The sequence below is a fragment of the Rhineura floridana genome, chromosome 2 (genome assembly GCF_030035675.1).
Source record: "Rhineura floridana isolate rRhiFlo1 chromosome 2, rRhiFlo1.hap2, whole genome shotgun sequence".
NCBI lineage: Eukaryota > Metazoa > Chordata > Lepidosauria > Squamata > Rhineuridae > Rhineura > Rhineura floridana.
In genome coordinates, this window is record NC_084481.1 from 234275440 (window position 1) to 234293135 (window position 17696).

At 45.0% G+C, this 17696-nt stretch overlaps 1 protein-coding gene across 1 annotated transcript in view; it reads left to right on the top strand.

Annotated features, from left to right (window-relative positions):
- MAP4K5 (mitogen-activated protein kinase kinase kinase kinase 5) overlaps positions 1 to 17696 on the top strand; it is a 122687-nt gene that overhangs the window by 66130 nt on the left and 38861 nt on the right. The window contains exons 9-13 of the mRNA XM_061612583.1: positions 436 to 508; positions 3575 to 3706; positions 4690 to 4752; positions 9291 to 9372; positions 17086 to 17202. Of these exons, the coding sequence (XP_061468567.1) occupies positions 436 to 508; positions 3575 to 3706; positions 4690 to 4752; positions 9291 to 9372; positions 17086 to 17202 (467 nt within the window). The remainder of the gene's footprint in view (positions 1 to 435; positions 509 to 3574; positions 3707 to 4689; positions 4753 to 9290; positions 9373 to 17085; positions 17203 to 17696) is intronic.

Genomic DNA, 17696 nt, shown 5'->3' on the forward strand with positions numbered 1-17696 from the left:
AAGACATAGACATCCCAATCTGTGGTGCGTTTGTATGGGTGGACGTGCAGCCATTCCCCCCCCCCCAATGCTGTTGTGTCATTGGAGGTAACTGGGTGAGGATCTGTGGAATGGGGTGAAGGGATGTTCTTTTTAACAGGAGCTCTTCCGCTCCTATTTTTGTTGCTCTCATATGCCCCACTGCATTGCCCCCGTTCAGCTGCCTCTCCCGCTTGGAGAGGAGAGCAGGTGGAAAGGGGTAATCCTCTCATGGCTGGCTCCGATGCAAGATGAGCAGTGCACTTGAAGGGTCTGGCATGCACACCTCTCCCCCCCGCCTCCACACGCCCACACATTCCTGGGTGAGGATCCAGGACTTGCTAATAGACTTTAACTTTGGCTGGCATCAAACGAAAGGCCAGCTTCTAGAAACGTCTCCGCTTCTTTCTCCCGCAGCTGACTTTGGCGTCGCAGCAAAAATAACAGCCACCATCGCAAAGAGGAAGTCGTTTATTGGCACCCCTTACTGGTAATAAATTCCTGGGGACTATTGAAACAAGGGCACACGACCCTGAGCCAGGGGTTTCCAGGCTGTGCTAGGACGATTCCACAGGAGAAGCATTTAGCTAAGGGGGCAATGAGCTGACAGCAGCAGACTTCCTGGCTGGACGTCCCCGAGTCTCGCCTCTTCAGCTCGTGCTGAATGTGTCCTGCCAAATTCCCTCCGTTGGCTGACTTTGCAGGAATGGGGAACCTCAGGCACGGAGGCCAATTGTGGCCCTCCAGTCCTCTCCATTTGGCTGTTGGGATTCTCCCCAGGCCATACCTTCTCCGTAGAACACACCTGTTGCCTGGCCGGAATGGGTCCTTGAGCTGGAATAACAGCTGCATACACAGTACACGTTTCAAGCACGTGACTTCCTCCAGGGAATCCTGGGAACTGCAGTTTAACCCTCTCAGAGCTGCAGTTCTCAGCACCCGTAACAAGCTACAGTTCCCAGGATGCTTTGGGGCAAATCGTGTGTGTTTGCAGCCAATGCTTCTCGCTTGCCTGGGTGGAGGGGTCTCTGTATAGAAATGTATCTTTGTTTTTAATGTTTTAATTGTTGTAAACCACCCAGAGAGCTTCGGCTATGGAGCGATATATAAATGCAATAAATAATAATCAATAAATGTGACTTTTTCATGGCTGGAATGTAACCTAAAGAGGCACATCCATTGCTGTGCTCACTTTTGCATCTGCCCCTGCCTGCCACTGGCATGTGGCCCCTAAAAGGTTGCCCACAAGGGAATGTGGCCCTAGGACTGAACAGGTTTTCCCACCCCTCTCCTTGAACAGCTTATAATAATAATAACATAAATAATAATAAATCTTATTTGTTGGTCGCCTATCTGTCCAGGTTAGTGGACACCCTAGGCGACTCACAATAATAGAGAGCAGTACATCATACAAAATAAAATACAAGCAAACACAATCATAATCCATTTAAAACCAATTTCTATTTAAAACCTTATAAAATGAATCCTCCCCAATCCCATAGGCCCGCCTGAATAGCCAGGTTTTTAAGGCTTGGCGAAAACCCGTCAGGGAGGGAGCATGTCGGAGATCAAACGGAAGGGCATTCCAGAGGGTGGGGGCCACGACCGAGAAGGCCCTCTCTCTGGTCCGCACCAGCCTGGCTGCTTTAACCGGTGGGACCGAGAGAAGGTCTTGTGAGGCTGATCTTGTCAGGAGGCATAACTGGTGATTCTGTAGGCGCTCCTTCAGATAGACTGGGCCGAAACCGTATAGGGTTTTAAAGGTCAGCACCAACACCTTGAATTGGGCCCGGTAAGCAACTGGTAACAACTGGTATGCCCTGCTACACGCCTGGGCAGGGAAACACGTGAGCCAGAAACTCAAAATTCTCCGCTGCAACAACTTCCACAATCTGGAAGGTGTATATTTTGCCGCGGCGGACAACCTGGAATTCCTGACTAACCTATTGCACTTTTTGTGTGAGTAGGCAGCTGCTGTGTAGGCACACAAAGCACCCTCTGAATGGTCCTTATGATAAAGGTGAAGGTAGTACAGATGAGCAACTGGAAGAATGTGGGCTGTTTTATACAGCTTTGTCTCCTTTTTTAAAGGAGTTCTAAGAACTCTGTTTTTCTTTTAAAAAATGCAACCTTCTAGTCCTTATGATAACAAAGTTTGAATTGGAAAAGTTTGCAAGTGGGCCCTCAATTCCAGAAATGCTGATCACTTCTCATCTTGTGCTTGGATGCACCCAGATTGATGATGCATGTACCAGGCATATTTGAATTGGGTTTCTTGTCAAGTCTTCCCTCAAAGAATTGTTCTGAGAAGCAGTGCCCTGTGTCAGCAGCCTTAGTGCTGTCTGAGAACTACACAGTCCCCACAGTCCTTATTGGAAGCAGTGACAGCTCAATCAAATATAAAGTGGGTTCAGGTCTGGGTAGAAAAAATAATAATGCTGGGAAAAACAGCAGGGAGTAGAAAAAGAGGAAGGCCAAACAAGAGATGGATTGATCTCATAAAGGAAGCCACAGACCTGAACTTCCAAGATCTGAACAGGGTGGTTTATAACAGATGCTTTTGGAGGTCCCTGATTCATAGGGTCGCCATAAGTTGTAGTTGACTTGGAGGCACATAACAACAACAGGTCTGGGTAACTTCCAGCTGACTCACCAGGACCTTAACAAACCAGGGATGGACGGATATTAAGCTTATGGGATCTGCGTTGTTTTCCCCCAGAATAATGGATTAGAAAGAGAGGCAGACGTATACTGCGATTTAAGGGGAAGGACCAGAGCACAGTGGCAGAGCGTTGAATGCAGAAAGTCTCAAGGTCAATCCCCGACGGCATCTCCGGGTAGGGCTGGGAAAAGCTCCTGCCTGAAGCCCTGGAGAGTTGCTGCCAGTCTGTGTAGACAGTAGTGAGGTAGACAGTCCAGTGGTCTGACTCGGTACGTATTTTTAAACAGCTGGAGGTCAGAAATCTTCTGTCTTCTGCTCCAAATGACCTGGCAAGAGATCCTGATCTACCTTCTGCACATCCCCTGCAATGAGCATCCTGCTTTTGGCATCTGCAGATCAAGTCTACGGAACCAGGGCAGAATATAGGGCTGTTGGGCTGCCTTCAGCTTGATGGGCACAAGAGGGGTGAGGAACCTTCAGTCCCAGGGGCCGAATGTGGCCCTCCAGGTTCCTCTGTCCAACCCTCTTCCCCAGGCTGCACCCCCTCGCTGGCCAGCCTTAAAGTGACTTTTGTCTGGCTTGAACCATGACGGGGTGTGTTTGCGTGTGGGGGTGAGTGTGTAGGAACCGCCGACTTCCTCACAGCTGGAATGTAACCTCTGCAGTACAAAGGAAAGGGTCCCACCAGCTTTATCTGCCTACCACTGCCCACCACTGGGAGCTTGCCCGTGAGAGAATGTGGCCCTTGGGCTGAGAAGGGTTAAAGTAGAGCAAGGCTTGTTGTCGTTTAATAGTCCAGATCACGCTCAAAAGTACTGATGGGTGGCATGGAAGGTCTTGGCTATTCCTGCTGTCTAATGGCATTTTTTGGTCTCTCTCCCCCCCCCCCCCCAGGATGGCCCCGGAAGTTGCAGCTGTAGAAAAGAATGGCGGCTACAACCAGCTGTGTGACATCTGGGCTGTGGGCATAACGGCCATCGAGCTCGGAGAACTGCAGCCGCCCATGTTTGAGCTTCACCCCATGAGGTCTGTGGACACTCGGGTCCTGCTTGCGGGCTTCCCCCAGGCACCTGGTTGGCCACTGTGAGAACAGGATGCTGGACTAGATGGGCCACTGGCCTGATCCAGCAAGCTCTTCTTATGTTCTTATGTTCTTATGACAGACGCGACTCCTCTCCCCACTCTCTTTAACTCTGCAAGGGCTTAGGCAGTGGGCTAGGATTAAAGGGAAAGCTGGAATCCTAGAGTTGGAAGGGACCTCAGAGGTCATCTATTCCAACCCCTGCCACCCAGCCTCTGCTTAAATCTTTATTAGTGACATCAATATCATCAAAAGATATAACGGGTGGCTGCCCAGCATTTGGCTGGTGGAGTCCACCACCTTGAACCAGAGTACTTTCTGAAAGATGTTATAATAATATTTGCTTTCTTTAATTTGATTTGACTGGCCTGTGTTTTTTTTAACTGTTATTTAATTGATGGTTAACACTGCTGCTGTTTATTTTTAGGTTTTATTTTTATGTATTTTATTATTGATACTAAAATATCGTCAGAGAAAACAAAATCATAACACATCAGTCTCTTTTACCAAAAAACTCTTTTAATCTCTCCGTTTTTAGATACTTGTTGATACTGTGTGTTTTACGGGTTGTAGCCTTCCTTGGGTGTACTTTGCCCCCAAAGGCAGCTCATAAATAAATAAATGAACAAAACCTGGCGAAGCAATCGATTCCACACTCGGAATAACTTACGCTGTCAGGGGTGGCCAGCCTGGTGCCCTCCAGAATTATTATTTTTTTGGACTACAGCTTCCATCATCTTTGACCATTGGTCATGCTAGCTGGGGCTGATGGGATCTGTAGTCCACAAATGAAAGCTGCAGTCCAGAAAAATCTGGAGGGCACCACTTTACCCTGGTCTGTATCTTTTTTCCTTGTGGTTCCCTTTTCACATACACCCTTTTTCTTGTATTCTAATAAACAGCATGGCATGGCTTCCTTGTATTTCAGAGCCCTCTTCCTAATGTCCAAAAGCAACTTTCAACCTCCAAAGCTAAAGGAAAAAACAAAATGGTAAGTCTTGAGAATGTCTTTCTTTTGCAGGGTGTCTTCGATGCGTGGTCTTGTCTTGCTCCGTACCAAGCCCTTGGGGGTTGATTTGACCCGTGAGGAGAGCCAGAACCAACCGTGGTCTCAAGGATGCGGTGGGAAGGCAGAAAGGCAATTGACCGGCTGATCTCTGACTGGCAGCCCTTCAGACTGAGCTCTCTCTGCCCTAATCATTGGGCAGTCTGCTCCTTTGATGCTTGCCTTTCTCTTCAACCCAGGTGTAGGAAACCTTTGGCCCTCCAGATGGTGCCGGACTGCAACTCCCATCATCCCTGGCTGTGCTTGCTGGGGCTGGTGGGAGTTGCAGCTCAGCAACGTCTGAAGGACCAAAGGTTCCCCACGCCTGCTTTAACCAAGAGCCTCTTCACTGGAACGTTTCAGACGTCGTCTGTCTTGCTCTGCCGTTCAGTTCTTTTAGGATGCATGCACATGTCCCGTCAGAATGGGCATTCTCACCTTTGCTTTACGTCTGATAGGGCCAGTGCAATAGACAAGTATACCAAACGTTTTTAACTGACCTCTTGCTTTCCTCCAATGATGCATGGCTGGAACAGCAATTAAGTAGAAGGAAAATATTTTTAGGCCAGAACTTTCTGCTTCTGAGCAGGCCTCTCTCCCCCTCTCCCCACTCTCATTTTAAGATTTGTATAGAATAAGGACCAAAACAATATCTGAAGGTCAATTACCCTTCTCTTTGGGGGGTTACTTTGTTCCGTGTTTTATTCTCCTCCCCACCACGTGTGTGAGTCCCAGGGTTGTGCTATGCTGCGTTACGTTGCTCTTCCCTCGCTCCGGGTGTGCTTTTTTGTAATAGACTGCAGTTCAGTTGTGATCTCAGTGTTAGCCAAGTTTTCCAGCACCCAGATAGTCAAACCACATTCTTTTGCTACAGATGTTTTTACCATTTGCATAATAGTTGCACCGCCCTTCTTTTCTTCCTGTCCCCTTTTTGGAAAAAGAGAAGTTTTTTTTTTTTTTAAAAAGAATCCCAACAATTGGTGGTAATGGTGAGGTGAAGTTGAACATTTTTTCTTAATATTGTACTTAAAAAATACAATGCAAGGTCCACTGTTGATGGAAGGAGGGCCCATAAGAACATGAGAAGAGCTGTGAGCTGGATCAGACCAAAAGACCGTCGTCATCCAGCATCCTGTCCTCACAGTGACCGGCCAGATGCCTCTTCTGGGAAGTCCACAAGCAGGACCTGAGCACAGTAGCACTCCACTTGTGATTCCCAGCAGCTGGCATTGAGAGGCATGCTGCCTCCAGCAGTGGAGGTAGTGTAGTACATAGCCCATTGTGGCTAGTAGCCATTCATAGCCTTATCCTCCATGCATTTGTCTAATCCTCTTTTAAAGCCATCCAAGTTGGTGACCATCATTCCATCTTGTGGCTGCAGATGTGTGATGTGAAGGAGGACTTCTTTTGTCTGTCTTGAATCTTCCAATCTTCAACTTCATTGGATGGCCCTGGATTCTAGGGAGAGAAATTCCTCTGTATCCACACCATGCTTAATCTTATAGAATCATAGAATAGTAGAGTTTGGTGGGGCTTATAAGGCCATCAAGTCCAACCCCCTGCTCAATGCAGGAATCCAAATCAAAGCATTCCCGACAGATGGCTGTCCAGCTTATACACCTCTGTCTTCCTTTTGACACCAAAACATAAGAAGACCCTTGCAGGTGGATCAGGCAGCTTTTCCGTCTGGTCCAGCATCCTGTCCTGACAGTGGCCAAAGGAAAACCCCTCCAGCAGGACCTGAGTGCAACAGCAGCCCTCTCTCCACTTGTGATTCTCAGCAACGGGTATTCAGAGGCAGAGCACATACTTGACATGCAAGTCCGTTCAGCACCTCCAGTTAAAGGAAGTCTGGTGAGAGAGCTGGGGAAGACACCCAGCCCTGTTGAAGTGCTGCCAGAGCAGACAATTCTAGGACTAGTAATCTGATAAATCAATTTCGTGTGTTCAAATGAACCGTGTGTGTGGTATATGCCTTCAGTTCGATTGCTACGTATGGCGGCCCTATGAATCAGCGACCTCCAATAGCATCTGTTATAAACCAGATCTTATAAGTTCAGGTCTGGGGCTTCCTTTATGGAATCTATCCATCTCTTGTTTGGCCTTTCTCTTTTTCTACTACCTTCTGTTTTTCCCAGCATTGTTGTCTTTTCTAGTGAATCACAAATGAACCATAAAGGAAAGTTCACATTAATAGGGCTGCTTTTCTATTCCCTCGATAAATCCTTGGCCCATTTCTTCTTTATCTTAAGAATGTGAACTGTTTTATTGGTAGTCTAATATTTCATAGTTGGATCCATAGTTGCTCCATCTGCTGGCTACTTGACTTTAGCACAGTGATGTCAGTTTGAGACTTAGCCAAGTTAGCTGATTTGACCTGAATCTGGCATCTATTTCATTTCAAAACGTCCCACGTTCCAAAGTGTGTCTGCCAACTTTTATCAAATAAAAGTGTCTGACTTTACATAGATTTATTTATTAATTATTTGATTTATATCCTGCCCTTCCTCCCAGCAGGAGCCCAGGGCGGCAAACAGAAGCGCTAAAAACACTTTAAAACATCATAAAAACAGGCCTTAAAATACACTAAAACAAAACAACATTAAAAACATTTTTTTAAAAAGCTTTTAAAAAAGGGTTAAAAACATTGTTAAAAAAAACATATTAACAAGCAACTCTAACACAGACAGACTGGGATAGGTCTCAACCTAAAAGGCTTGTTGAAAGAGGAAAGTCTTCAAAAGGCGCTGAAAAGATAGCAGAGATGACGCCTGCCTAATATTCAAGGGGAGGGAATTCCACAGGGTAGGTGCCGCCACACTAAAGGTCCATTTCCTATATTGTGCAGAACGAACCTCCTGATAAGATGGTATCTGCAGGAGGCCCTCACCTGCAGAGCACAGTGATCGACTGGGTATGTAAGGGGTAAGATGGTCTTTCAGGTACCCTGGTCCTGAGCTGTATAGGGCTTTGTATACCAAAACTAGAACCTTGAATTTGGCCTGGTAGCAAATCATCAGCCAGTGCAATTCTTTCAGCAGCGGGGTGACATGTTGGCAATACCCTGCCCCAGTGAGCAGTCTCGCCTCCGCATTTTGCACCAGCTGCAGCTTCCGGACCAACCACAAGGGCAGCCCCATGTAGAGCGCATTACAGTAATCCAGCCTGGAGGTTACCAGTGCATGGACAACAGTGGTCAGGCTATCCTGGTCCAGAAACAGCCGCAGCTATCTCACCAGCTGAAGCTGGTAAAAGGCACTCCTAGCCACTGAGGTCACCAGGGCCTCTAGCGACAAAGATGGATCCAGGAGCACCCCCAGGCTATGGACCTGCTCTTTCAGAGGGAGTACGACCCCATCCAAAGCAGGCAACTGACCAATTATCCGAACTCGGGAACCACCAACCCACAGTGCCTCCATCTTGCTAGGATTCAGACTCAGATAGAGTTAAAATGTTTTGTAACGATGTATAAACACCTAGAAATTTTGAAATATGACTTTCATAGAGCTGATATATTCCATACTGTTTGGACTTGTCCTAAAATTTACAATTACTGGCAACTGTAATAACTGAAATTAAAAAGGCTACCAGTTATGCATGCATCCAATTCTAATCCTATTAACGGATTAAACTATGTCCATCGACCTAACAGGCTGGTGTTGATTCGGTTCATTCTTTGTCCACTAGCAGCTGCATTTATTGATGTTTTTTTCTTGCTCAGAAAAAATACTGATATTAATATCAAAATTTTGAAAGGAAATGTTGATAAATTGAAGGAAATATTGATAAAAATATCGATATTAATATCAATAAAATATTGATATTGATACCTATATCTTAGACACTGATTTTCTTTTTTAAAAATCTGTTTCTGAAAATAGCCACAGAAAATCAGTACATAAAAGTCTGATCCGCAACGATAGCAAATAAGCAAATTAATGGAAAATTGGGTACCAAATCTGAATTGTTTCGCATTCTAGCACATCCTGGGTGAGAGTAAAAGAGGAAAGGCAACAAAATTATCACTTTATCCAGAAATAGTGTCTCTTCACGCATTACACCAGCCTTTCTGAACCTGGTGTCCTCCAGAAGTTTTGGACTTCTGTCAGCCCCAGCCAGCGTGGCCAACCATTGGGATTGATGGGAGTTGTAGTCCAAGACATCTGGAGGACACCAGCTTGGGGAAAGGTGCATTTAAAAGAATGAGAAGGTACAGGATGCAGGAGTAATCTGATCAGCTGCTGTTTATGTTGAAAGCTGCTTAAGGATGCTTAACATTTTTGTTGAATGTTATTGATTATCCTTTGCATAGATGCTTATTTTGTGTAATTTATATTGTGTAATGTATAGTTTTCATTTTCTTACTTTGAATAGGTTATTCGTAACAATAAAAATATTTTAATACTACAGAATCAGAATCTCTCTTAATCATTGTGCAGTCCCATCACATATGATAAAAATGGCACTTTTGCTTTTTTTTTAAGGTCATCAACATTCCACAATTTTGTTAAAGTAGCACTTACAAAAAATCCAAAGAAGAGGCCAACAGCGGAAAGACTTCTTACAGTAAGTATGTTTCTTTTTCTTTAAAACGTTTAAGATTAAAATCTCATCACTATTAATGGAATAAATGTTCAGGCTTCTGGGGAGCACCCAAGAGGCCCTGAATACTTAAAAAAAATGCTGTAAAGCATGATGAATATTGAAAAGTTTTCAGGCATGTAAAAAGCCTCTGTTTATACAAAAAATGCCTTTGTGTTAAGACTATGCAAAAATAATTCCCTTTCCTATTGGATGAATCATGTTTTTAAGTGTCCAAGGGCTTTTTTTAAAAAAAGAAAAAGACACAAAACTGGGAATCCCAAAAAGTTACTGATTCCAAAACCGATTTCTAGTGCAGAGGCTGCCAGAAGAATGAACAATTGGGATTTGGTCTCATTTGGATGGAATGCTAAACTATGGCGCATTATCCTAGACCAGCACTTCTTAAAACTTTTGTTGCTTTGAAGATCACTAGTCCGCTGGTGTGTCCTTTGTATGGATTGCCACGTCTTCTTGCCTTACAGTTGCCACATTGAGAAAATTCCTGAAAGTCTTTTGATTTAAAGCGTAACGTCTTGCATCTGTTTTTTTTTGTGGCAGTAATCCACATGGGGGGAAGCCTCGAAGGCAACCTCAGTGGAACTCCCCTGATTTCTGCAGACGTGGGAAGAGAATCCTTTACTTGGGGGTTGTCACTGTAGCAAGTTTGCACTGCTGAAGAGGCAAACCACTTTTCTGTTTAAATTATAAAATGCAAGCTTCAAAAACATCTTGCCTCTTCAGAGTGTCTTAGAAACCTTTGCTTTTATGGATTTATTATTTGATTTATATCCCGCCCTTCCTCCCAGCAGGAGCCCATGTAATTTTCATGTAATTGCTTTTGTTCCGTTATTAAAACGTAAGAGGAGCCACATTTTTTGCCAAGATCAAAAGAATAACCAGGCGTGTTCTAGCCAGCCATAAAAGCTCATGGTGAAGCCTGGGGAGAATTCTAAGGGCTGGAAAGAGACTCCCTGTTTAAATGTGCAGTTAGCGGGAAGGGCCATAGTTCAGTGGTGGAGCAATCTGCGCTGCGTGCAGAAAGTCCCAGGTTCTGTTTCCAGCATCTCCAAGTAGGTCTGGGAACGTCTCCTGTCTCAAACCCTGGAGAGCCATTGCCAGCCACATAGACCAGCCTTCAGCAGTCTGGTGCCCTCCAGATGTTTTGGACTGCAACTCCCACGGCCGTGCTGGCTGGGGCTGATGGGAGCAGCTGTCCAAAACAACTGGAGGGCACCGGATTGGGGAAGACTGGCACAGACGATATGGGGCTAGATGGGACAGTGGACTGACCCGGGCTAAGGCAGCTTCCCTTGAAAGTCTTGAACTTGTAGTCTCATTTTCCAATTATTGTTGTTGTTACATGCCTTAAAGTTGACTACGACTTATGGCAGCCCTATGAATCAGCCACCTCCAAGAGCATCTGTCATGAACCACCCTGTTCAGATCTTGCAAGTTCAGGTCTGAGGCTTCCTTTATGGAATCAATCCATCTCTTGTTTGGCCTTCCCCTTTTTCTACTCCCGTCTGTTGGTGTGGGGTTCTGGTTCCGTGAGGGGTGAGTCGACTTCTTTTACCCGCTCCCTTCGTCTGTCCAATTTTAATTTTTTAATGCAAAAGCCAGTGCTACAAGCCTTAATCTCTCCCTCCCAGCCGCAGCCTTCTTGCTAGCCTTCCTTCTGTCTGTGTATTTGAGTGTTATCTACAGAAAGGGAGCGCTGCAATCAATCAACTAAGATAAAATGCCGAGCCTAGACTGGAGACTTGCGTACCCATCTGTATTTTTGGACTGACTAAAAGATTAAAAGACTCTGTGTGGGGCAGACCCGTCCGTAATTTACTGTCCAGGCATATTTGGCTGGTATAGTTTGTATAGTTGAACACCGGATAAGTGCCTTTCAAACTTTAAATTACCATCATTATGGTTTTGACCAGGAAGGCTCGGAGAGCGCTAGAAGCCAGCTCCCCTTTTAAAAGCATACAACCCGAACAATCCAAACAGAGAAAGAAAAGACTGCCACCTCCTCCCTTTTCCTTAGAAAACAAAGATACCGGGAACCAGACAAAGATCACCCAGTTTTTCCCAGTCGGTTCAAACAACCAACTGGAAAACTCATATATGCATTCCATTCCAACCCCTAATGACTGGTCAGTCACTACTAAAAATCATATACAATGGGAAGAGGACATATCTCTATTTCCTAACCTGGCTTTGGAAATGGCGTTGGCTGAGATAAAGGACTTGGAAACGGCCCCACTACTCTCCCTTGGTGTTGAAACTCTGGAGAGAGATAGTCTTATCTTAGAGTCAGACATGGAGGTGGAACTCAGAAGCCCAGCAGAATGCCTCAGGAGGCACTCCTCTAATATCTACGAGATATCAGCTTTGCAACATCGTGACACGCAAGTCGCTGGGCTACCCTTTGATTGCCAGCCCTCTATATTGGAGAGCTTGTCAAAGTTGGCTGAAGAGCTAGTTCATGTAAAAGCCTTTTTGGCCGAATGCAACCAGCTTCTAACAACTCTTGTGGAGTTTCATCTAAAACCCCTTGCTTCATCTCAGCAAAATACTCTGGCCCCTTCAATGGACCCTCTGACAGTACATCTTCCACAAGCTTCGCATTCGGGCCGATCCTCAATTCTAGGTGGAGCTCTTAAGAGGAAAAAGAAAAAGAAAAAAAATCTACCTAAGGCCAAAAAAACAAAGAACTTAAAAAATCAAAAAATGCCAAGGGTTAACAAAATGAACTTCCATAAACTATTTGCACTATTGGGCCAATCTATATCTACATCGCAGGCAAAAGGGAAAGAAGAAGACAAAAAGAAGAACGTGCTGGCACAAATTGGTGCAGCATTTCCAAAAATGAACCCCTCCATTATGACCCCGCCAACACAACAAGGACCCTCAAGGGGAGTTCAAGCAAGTCAAGAAGGTGACTCCAATATCCAGAAGTTAGGCCCTGGGTTCCCATCAAGGGAGATCTTATCTTCTGCCCAGCCAGCCAAATCGAATTCCTCTATATGGCAGCTAGTTGGACTCAACATAAACTAGTTTTTGATAACTATCCTAAACCTCCTGGCTTTTTGCCCCAAACAGACCGAAAACTGCATCTGATGGAGCTCTTAAAACGCTGTTCTCTGACTTACCTTCATCTAAAGGACGTAACCCAAGTGGAATACTTATATTTTAATGGAACAAATGCACGGGCAATAGTCTCCTTTGCTTCGCAGAAGACGGCCAAAAAATTTTGGCATTATAAACAGATGCTAGCACGAACAGGTGTTATCATTCGCCGCTATTTTGAAAATAAAACACCTCCCCTCTCACTGGTCCCGCCACGGATGTCCTATATCTCTCCTCCTCGAAAGCAAAAATCAACACCTAAGCTCCCAACAGCCCCGGACCCTGAGGATTCCATCGTCCCAGAGGACAAAGCTACTCCAATCGAACCTAATTTCTCACCGATTCCGACTATGCAAGAAATGGACCAGTCGCTTCGATGGTCTTTGGAGCCCTTTGATGAGGACGAAAAGGCTCTGCTAAGCTCCTTTACCTCTCTTCCATTTAGAGACAGACTTGTGATTCTATCTAGACTCGATCTTATGAAGTTTCATCTTGTGAACATTCATACCCAGTTACCCATACCAATTCCACCTTCACCTCCTTCAGGCAACGAAGAATTTGGAAAGGAGCAAGACTCCCCCCTTCCTCATTAGCGATCCTATGGCTGCATGGCATAAAATGAGGTATTTAGAGGAGGCAGAGCTAGGTAAATCCTCCCCCCTGGATGGTCCAAAAAGGAGGGGAGATCACCTCCACCTATGCCCATCGAGGTAAAAACGCTAAATCCAGCAAAATCAGCTGAAGCCTACAGGAGGGCGGATGAGGGGCTAAGCACAAGCCCTGCAAGCAATGCAGCTGGTGGTGCCCTCTTTAAGGATAATGATATCAGTGTTTCCTGCAAATGACTACTTTCAATCCTATCTTGGAATATCATGGGTTGGGACAATAAATTCCATGACTCGGAATGGATATCCCACTTACAAAAACATAAGATCATTTGCTTGCAGGAAACCTGGTTGCTCCCTGAGAATACTCCATTTCTTCAAGGGTATCATGCTTTTAATTGTCCCGCAACTAAACATAACACTAAAGGCCGTGCTAGTGGTGGCCTCTGTACCTCCATCTCAGTGGATCTCCTGGCGGATTCTGAGCTACTGTCATGTGGGTGCCCACAATATATGCAAGTGGTGAGGATAGTAGGTAGCCAATTTGGCTCTCTGATATGTGTCAACGTTTATTTTTCCCCCACCATAGCCAGTATGGAATCCACCTGGGACCAATTATCAGATATCTTCAGTGAACTCGGGAGACAATTCCGCCATGCACATATAATTCTTTGTGGTGATCTTAATGCTAGATTGGGATCCAGTAGCACCCTGTCAGAGGCCTCCTCTAACCAAGGTCCTTATCCCCTCCCACATATAGAAGGCAGAACATCTCTGGATACTCAATCTAATAAACAGGGCTGTTGGTTAATCGAGCTTCTTAACTTCTTTCAGATGATATGTCCCCATAGCTCTGAGGTGGATTTATCAAACGGTGCATTTACCTACATGACCAATAGAGGAGCCAGTGTAATTGATTACATCTTTATTTCAGCACCCCTGTACTCAGAGGTCGCAGGGTTTAAAGTAGATAATAGGTCCGAAAGTGACCATTTCCCCCTTGTACTGTTTCTTAAGATCCCTATCCCTTGTCTGTCCCCCCAATGGTTCCCGGATTCGGGACTACTGCTGGCCAAACAAAGAATCCGCTGGTCTCCAGCGGTATACACTTCTATAGCACATCTTCTGGCCAGTGCCCCCTTTCAACTCTACAGACAAAATTTTATTAAGGGAGGGGGGGAGTTCTTGTCCCATTATCAAGCTATTATTTCTGCCCTGAGACCAAGGGTAACTCGGCCCTCCCTACAAGAGACTTCTAAATATTGGGCTAAGACATGGTTTGACAAAGAGTGCAAGTTGGCCAGGAAACATCTAATGAATTTTGCCAGGAGACCAATAAGAGACCCAACAAATTACTCTCGGGAAATACTAGTCTCCCTTAGATCAAACTATAAGGTAATGCTGAAACAGAAAAAGGAGTCCTTTGTTAGAACCGGCTGGCGCCTATTGGCACAAGCTGTTAAGGACAAAAATGAAAGCAGGTTTTGGGAGCTGGTTGCCAGGGGGACTCATTCTAACCCCTTGCCTGATCCCTGCAAGACAATGGTTTGACCATTTTGCTCAACTCCATCACTCTCATTCTTATCCAGTATCCCGAGTCCTTTCCCTTTTGTGAAAAGAGTCACTATTGTCCTATTGGCCCCCAGTTACATCCACTCAAATTAAGGAACTTATTTCCTCCCTTAAACAGGGGAAGGCACCTGGCGAGGACATGATGCCCCCAGAAATTTTCAAAAAATTTCCTGACTGGTGGGCACTAATCCTCGCCAAACTCTTCACCCAAATAAACAACACTGGGGTGTTCCCTGACGGGTGGAATCAGAGTATCATTGTTCCAATCCATAAAAAGAGAGAGTGCCAGGACCCAAACAACTATCCCCCTATTAGTTTGCTGGACATTGGAGCTAAGCTCTATGCTAAATTTTTGCTGTTAAAATTAGAGGAACGGGAAGAGGCCAACCAAATTATTTATCCAGAACAAGCAGGGTTCAGGAAGGGCCAAAGTACAATAGATCACTGTACAATAGATCACTGTGCCACTCTGTCCTTTATAGTCAGGCAATCACTTTGTGGCCCGACAAAGCATTTGTATGCAGCTTTTGTCGATCTAGCTGCTGCTTTCGATTCCATCGATAGAACAAGGCTATGGGAGAAATTAGCCAACTCCAACATTGACAGACGTTTACTGTTTCTGTTAAAGGCACTGCATTCCAACAACTGTGCAAGAGTCAGAGTAGGCACCTCAGGTTCTTTAACAGATCCCTTCCCAGTTTCGAAAGGAGTAAAACAGGGCTGTTTACTAGCCCCCTTCTTATTTAATTTTTATTTAAATGACATTGTCGCGACTATCTCGGGTCTAGATCTTCTCCCTCCTTCCCTGGGTTCTAGGAAAGTATCGTTACTGCTCTATGTGGATGATATGATTCTTTTATCAATCACCCGCATAGGATTGAGAAGGGCCCTGGCTAGACTTTCTATTTATTGTGACTCGGAAAAACTCCAAATAAACTGCTCGAAGACCAAGATTATGGTCTTTGGCAAGAGGCCCTCCATTCATAAATGGTCAATAAATGGCCAGCCGATTGACCAATGCCGGACATTTAAATACTTAGGAGTCTATTTCACTGACTCCCTCTCATGGAGGAAGCATATTGAGTCCACGAAGTTAGCCGCTTTGAGATCCAACGGATCATTACTCAATTTCTACCGCTCGGCAGGGGGTAATCTAGCCACACCTGCACTGAAAATATTCCAGAGTAAGATATTAGCTATGATACTATATGGAGCCCCGATTTGGGGCTGGGAGAACCCATTATTAGATCAGTTAGAGATAGTCCAGAACAAATTTTTGAAAAAACTTTTGTTCTTACCCTCATCCACCCCAGTGGCGATGTTACGCGCAGAGGTAGGTCTTCCCTCCATTAGAGCCCGGATCCACCTTGCCCTATTAAACTATTGGAAGGTTGGCACACAAACTTCTTCAAGACCTACCTTAAAAATAAGTGCTGAAAAAGCCTTATCGGACAAGTTCTGGTCTGCACAGTTGACAAGGATCTGCCAACTATACCACATTGATCATCTTGTCCTAGTAGACCCCTCCAATAAGTTTTGCCTTAAGGAGGCCATTTTCAATCACAGCGCCCGGTTAGACAGGCTAGCAATAATAAATTCTAAATTTAGTAAGTGGTATGGTTCTTTCAAACTTGATCACTGCAGAGCAAAGTACTTGGACCAACTGACATCAGTGAAATTGCGACATGCTTTCACTTTTTTAAGGTTCCAGACAATGCCTACTGCGTATCTGGTCAGCCAGTATAAAGGGATTCCCCGGGCCCAGAGATTATGCATTTGTGGGGCCCCTGAGGTGGAAGATCTTCCCCACTACTTGTTGAAATGCCCCCTTTACAATCACCCCCGGGCCAAATTTTTGGATGAGTTTTTGACACGGGCCCCAGAGCAGTTAGCATCTCCCATCGGTTTCCTTTTGTCGGATATGGATCCAAGGATCACACATCGGGTGGCTCTATTTGCTCTTGCATCTATGAAACTCCGAGCGAAGTTCCAAGCTAATCCTGTGGAAGTTGGATATATATATATAGGTTTTTAATGTTGACCGTTGATTTTTGGGTTAATTTAACTGTCTTTTTAATGTCTTTTTAATGTATTTGTATGCATTAGTCCGTCCTTTATTGTTTGAATTCTCTGTTAAGGCCTACGGCCAAACAGTAAATAAATGAACTGAACTGAACCACTCCCTGCTGTTTTCCCCAGCATTATTGTCTTTTCTAGTGAATCCGGTCTTCTCATGATGTGTCCAAAGTATGATAACCTCCGTGTCATCATTTTAGCTTCTAGTGATAGTTCTGGTTTATTTGTACTAACACCCAATTATTTGTCTTTTCGTAGTCCATGGTATGTGCAAAGCTATTATTATTATTATTATTATTATTATTATTATTATTATTATTAGCATAGCTTTGTGGGGCAGCCTGGTCTTTCTCGATCGCTGGCCGTTGAACTATTGGATAAAGTCAACAACCCTGACAACCACCCCCATTACGCTGAAGCAGATGACGATGATTTTGAGGTGAGAGGCAGTCCTGCAAAGAAATGCTCCTTCCATGAACAAACATCCCTTTACAACTGTAAACCTACAACTTGTGTGTGTGTGTGTGTGTGTGTGTGTGTGTGTGTGTGTGTTGGGGGGCTCCTCTTGTGCGTGCGTGTGTGTGTGTGTGTGTGTGTGTGTGTGTGTGTGTGTGTGTGTGTGTTGGGGGGCTCCTCTTGTGCTGGGCTCAGAAACTGCAGTTAGTGCAAAATGCGGCAGCACAGTTGCTGACAGGGGTGAGGCCCTAGCAGCATGTTATGCCTCTCTGCTCAGAGACTTACACTGGCTGCCATTGATTGCCCGGACAAATTCAAGGTGTTTTTATAGGTACATAAAGGATGGTTGACTGGAAGGATCGCCTTATCCCATATGTGCTCACTTGACTACTTTGGTCTGTGAACTTTTGCTTTTACAAATGCCACGTAATGCTCGTTCCACGTTTGCAAGGAGCCGATCCTTCAGTGTGGCAGCAC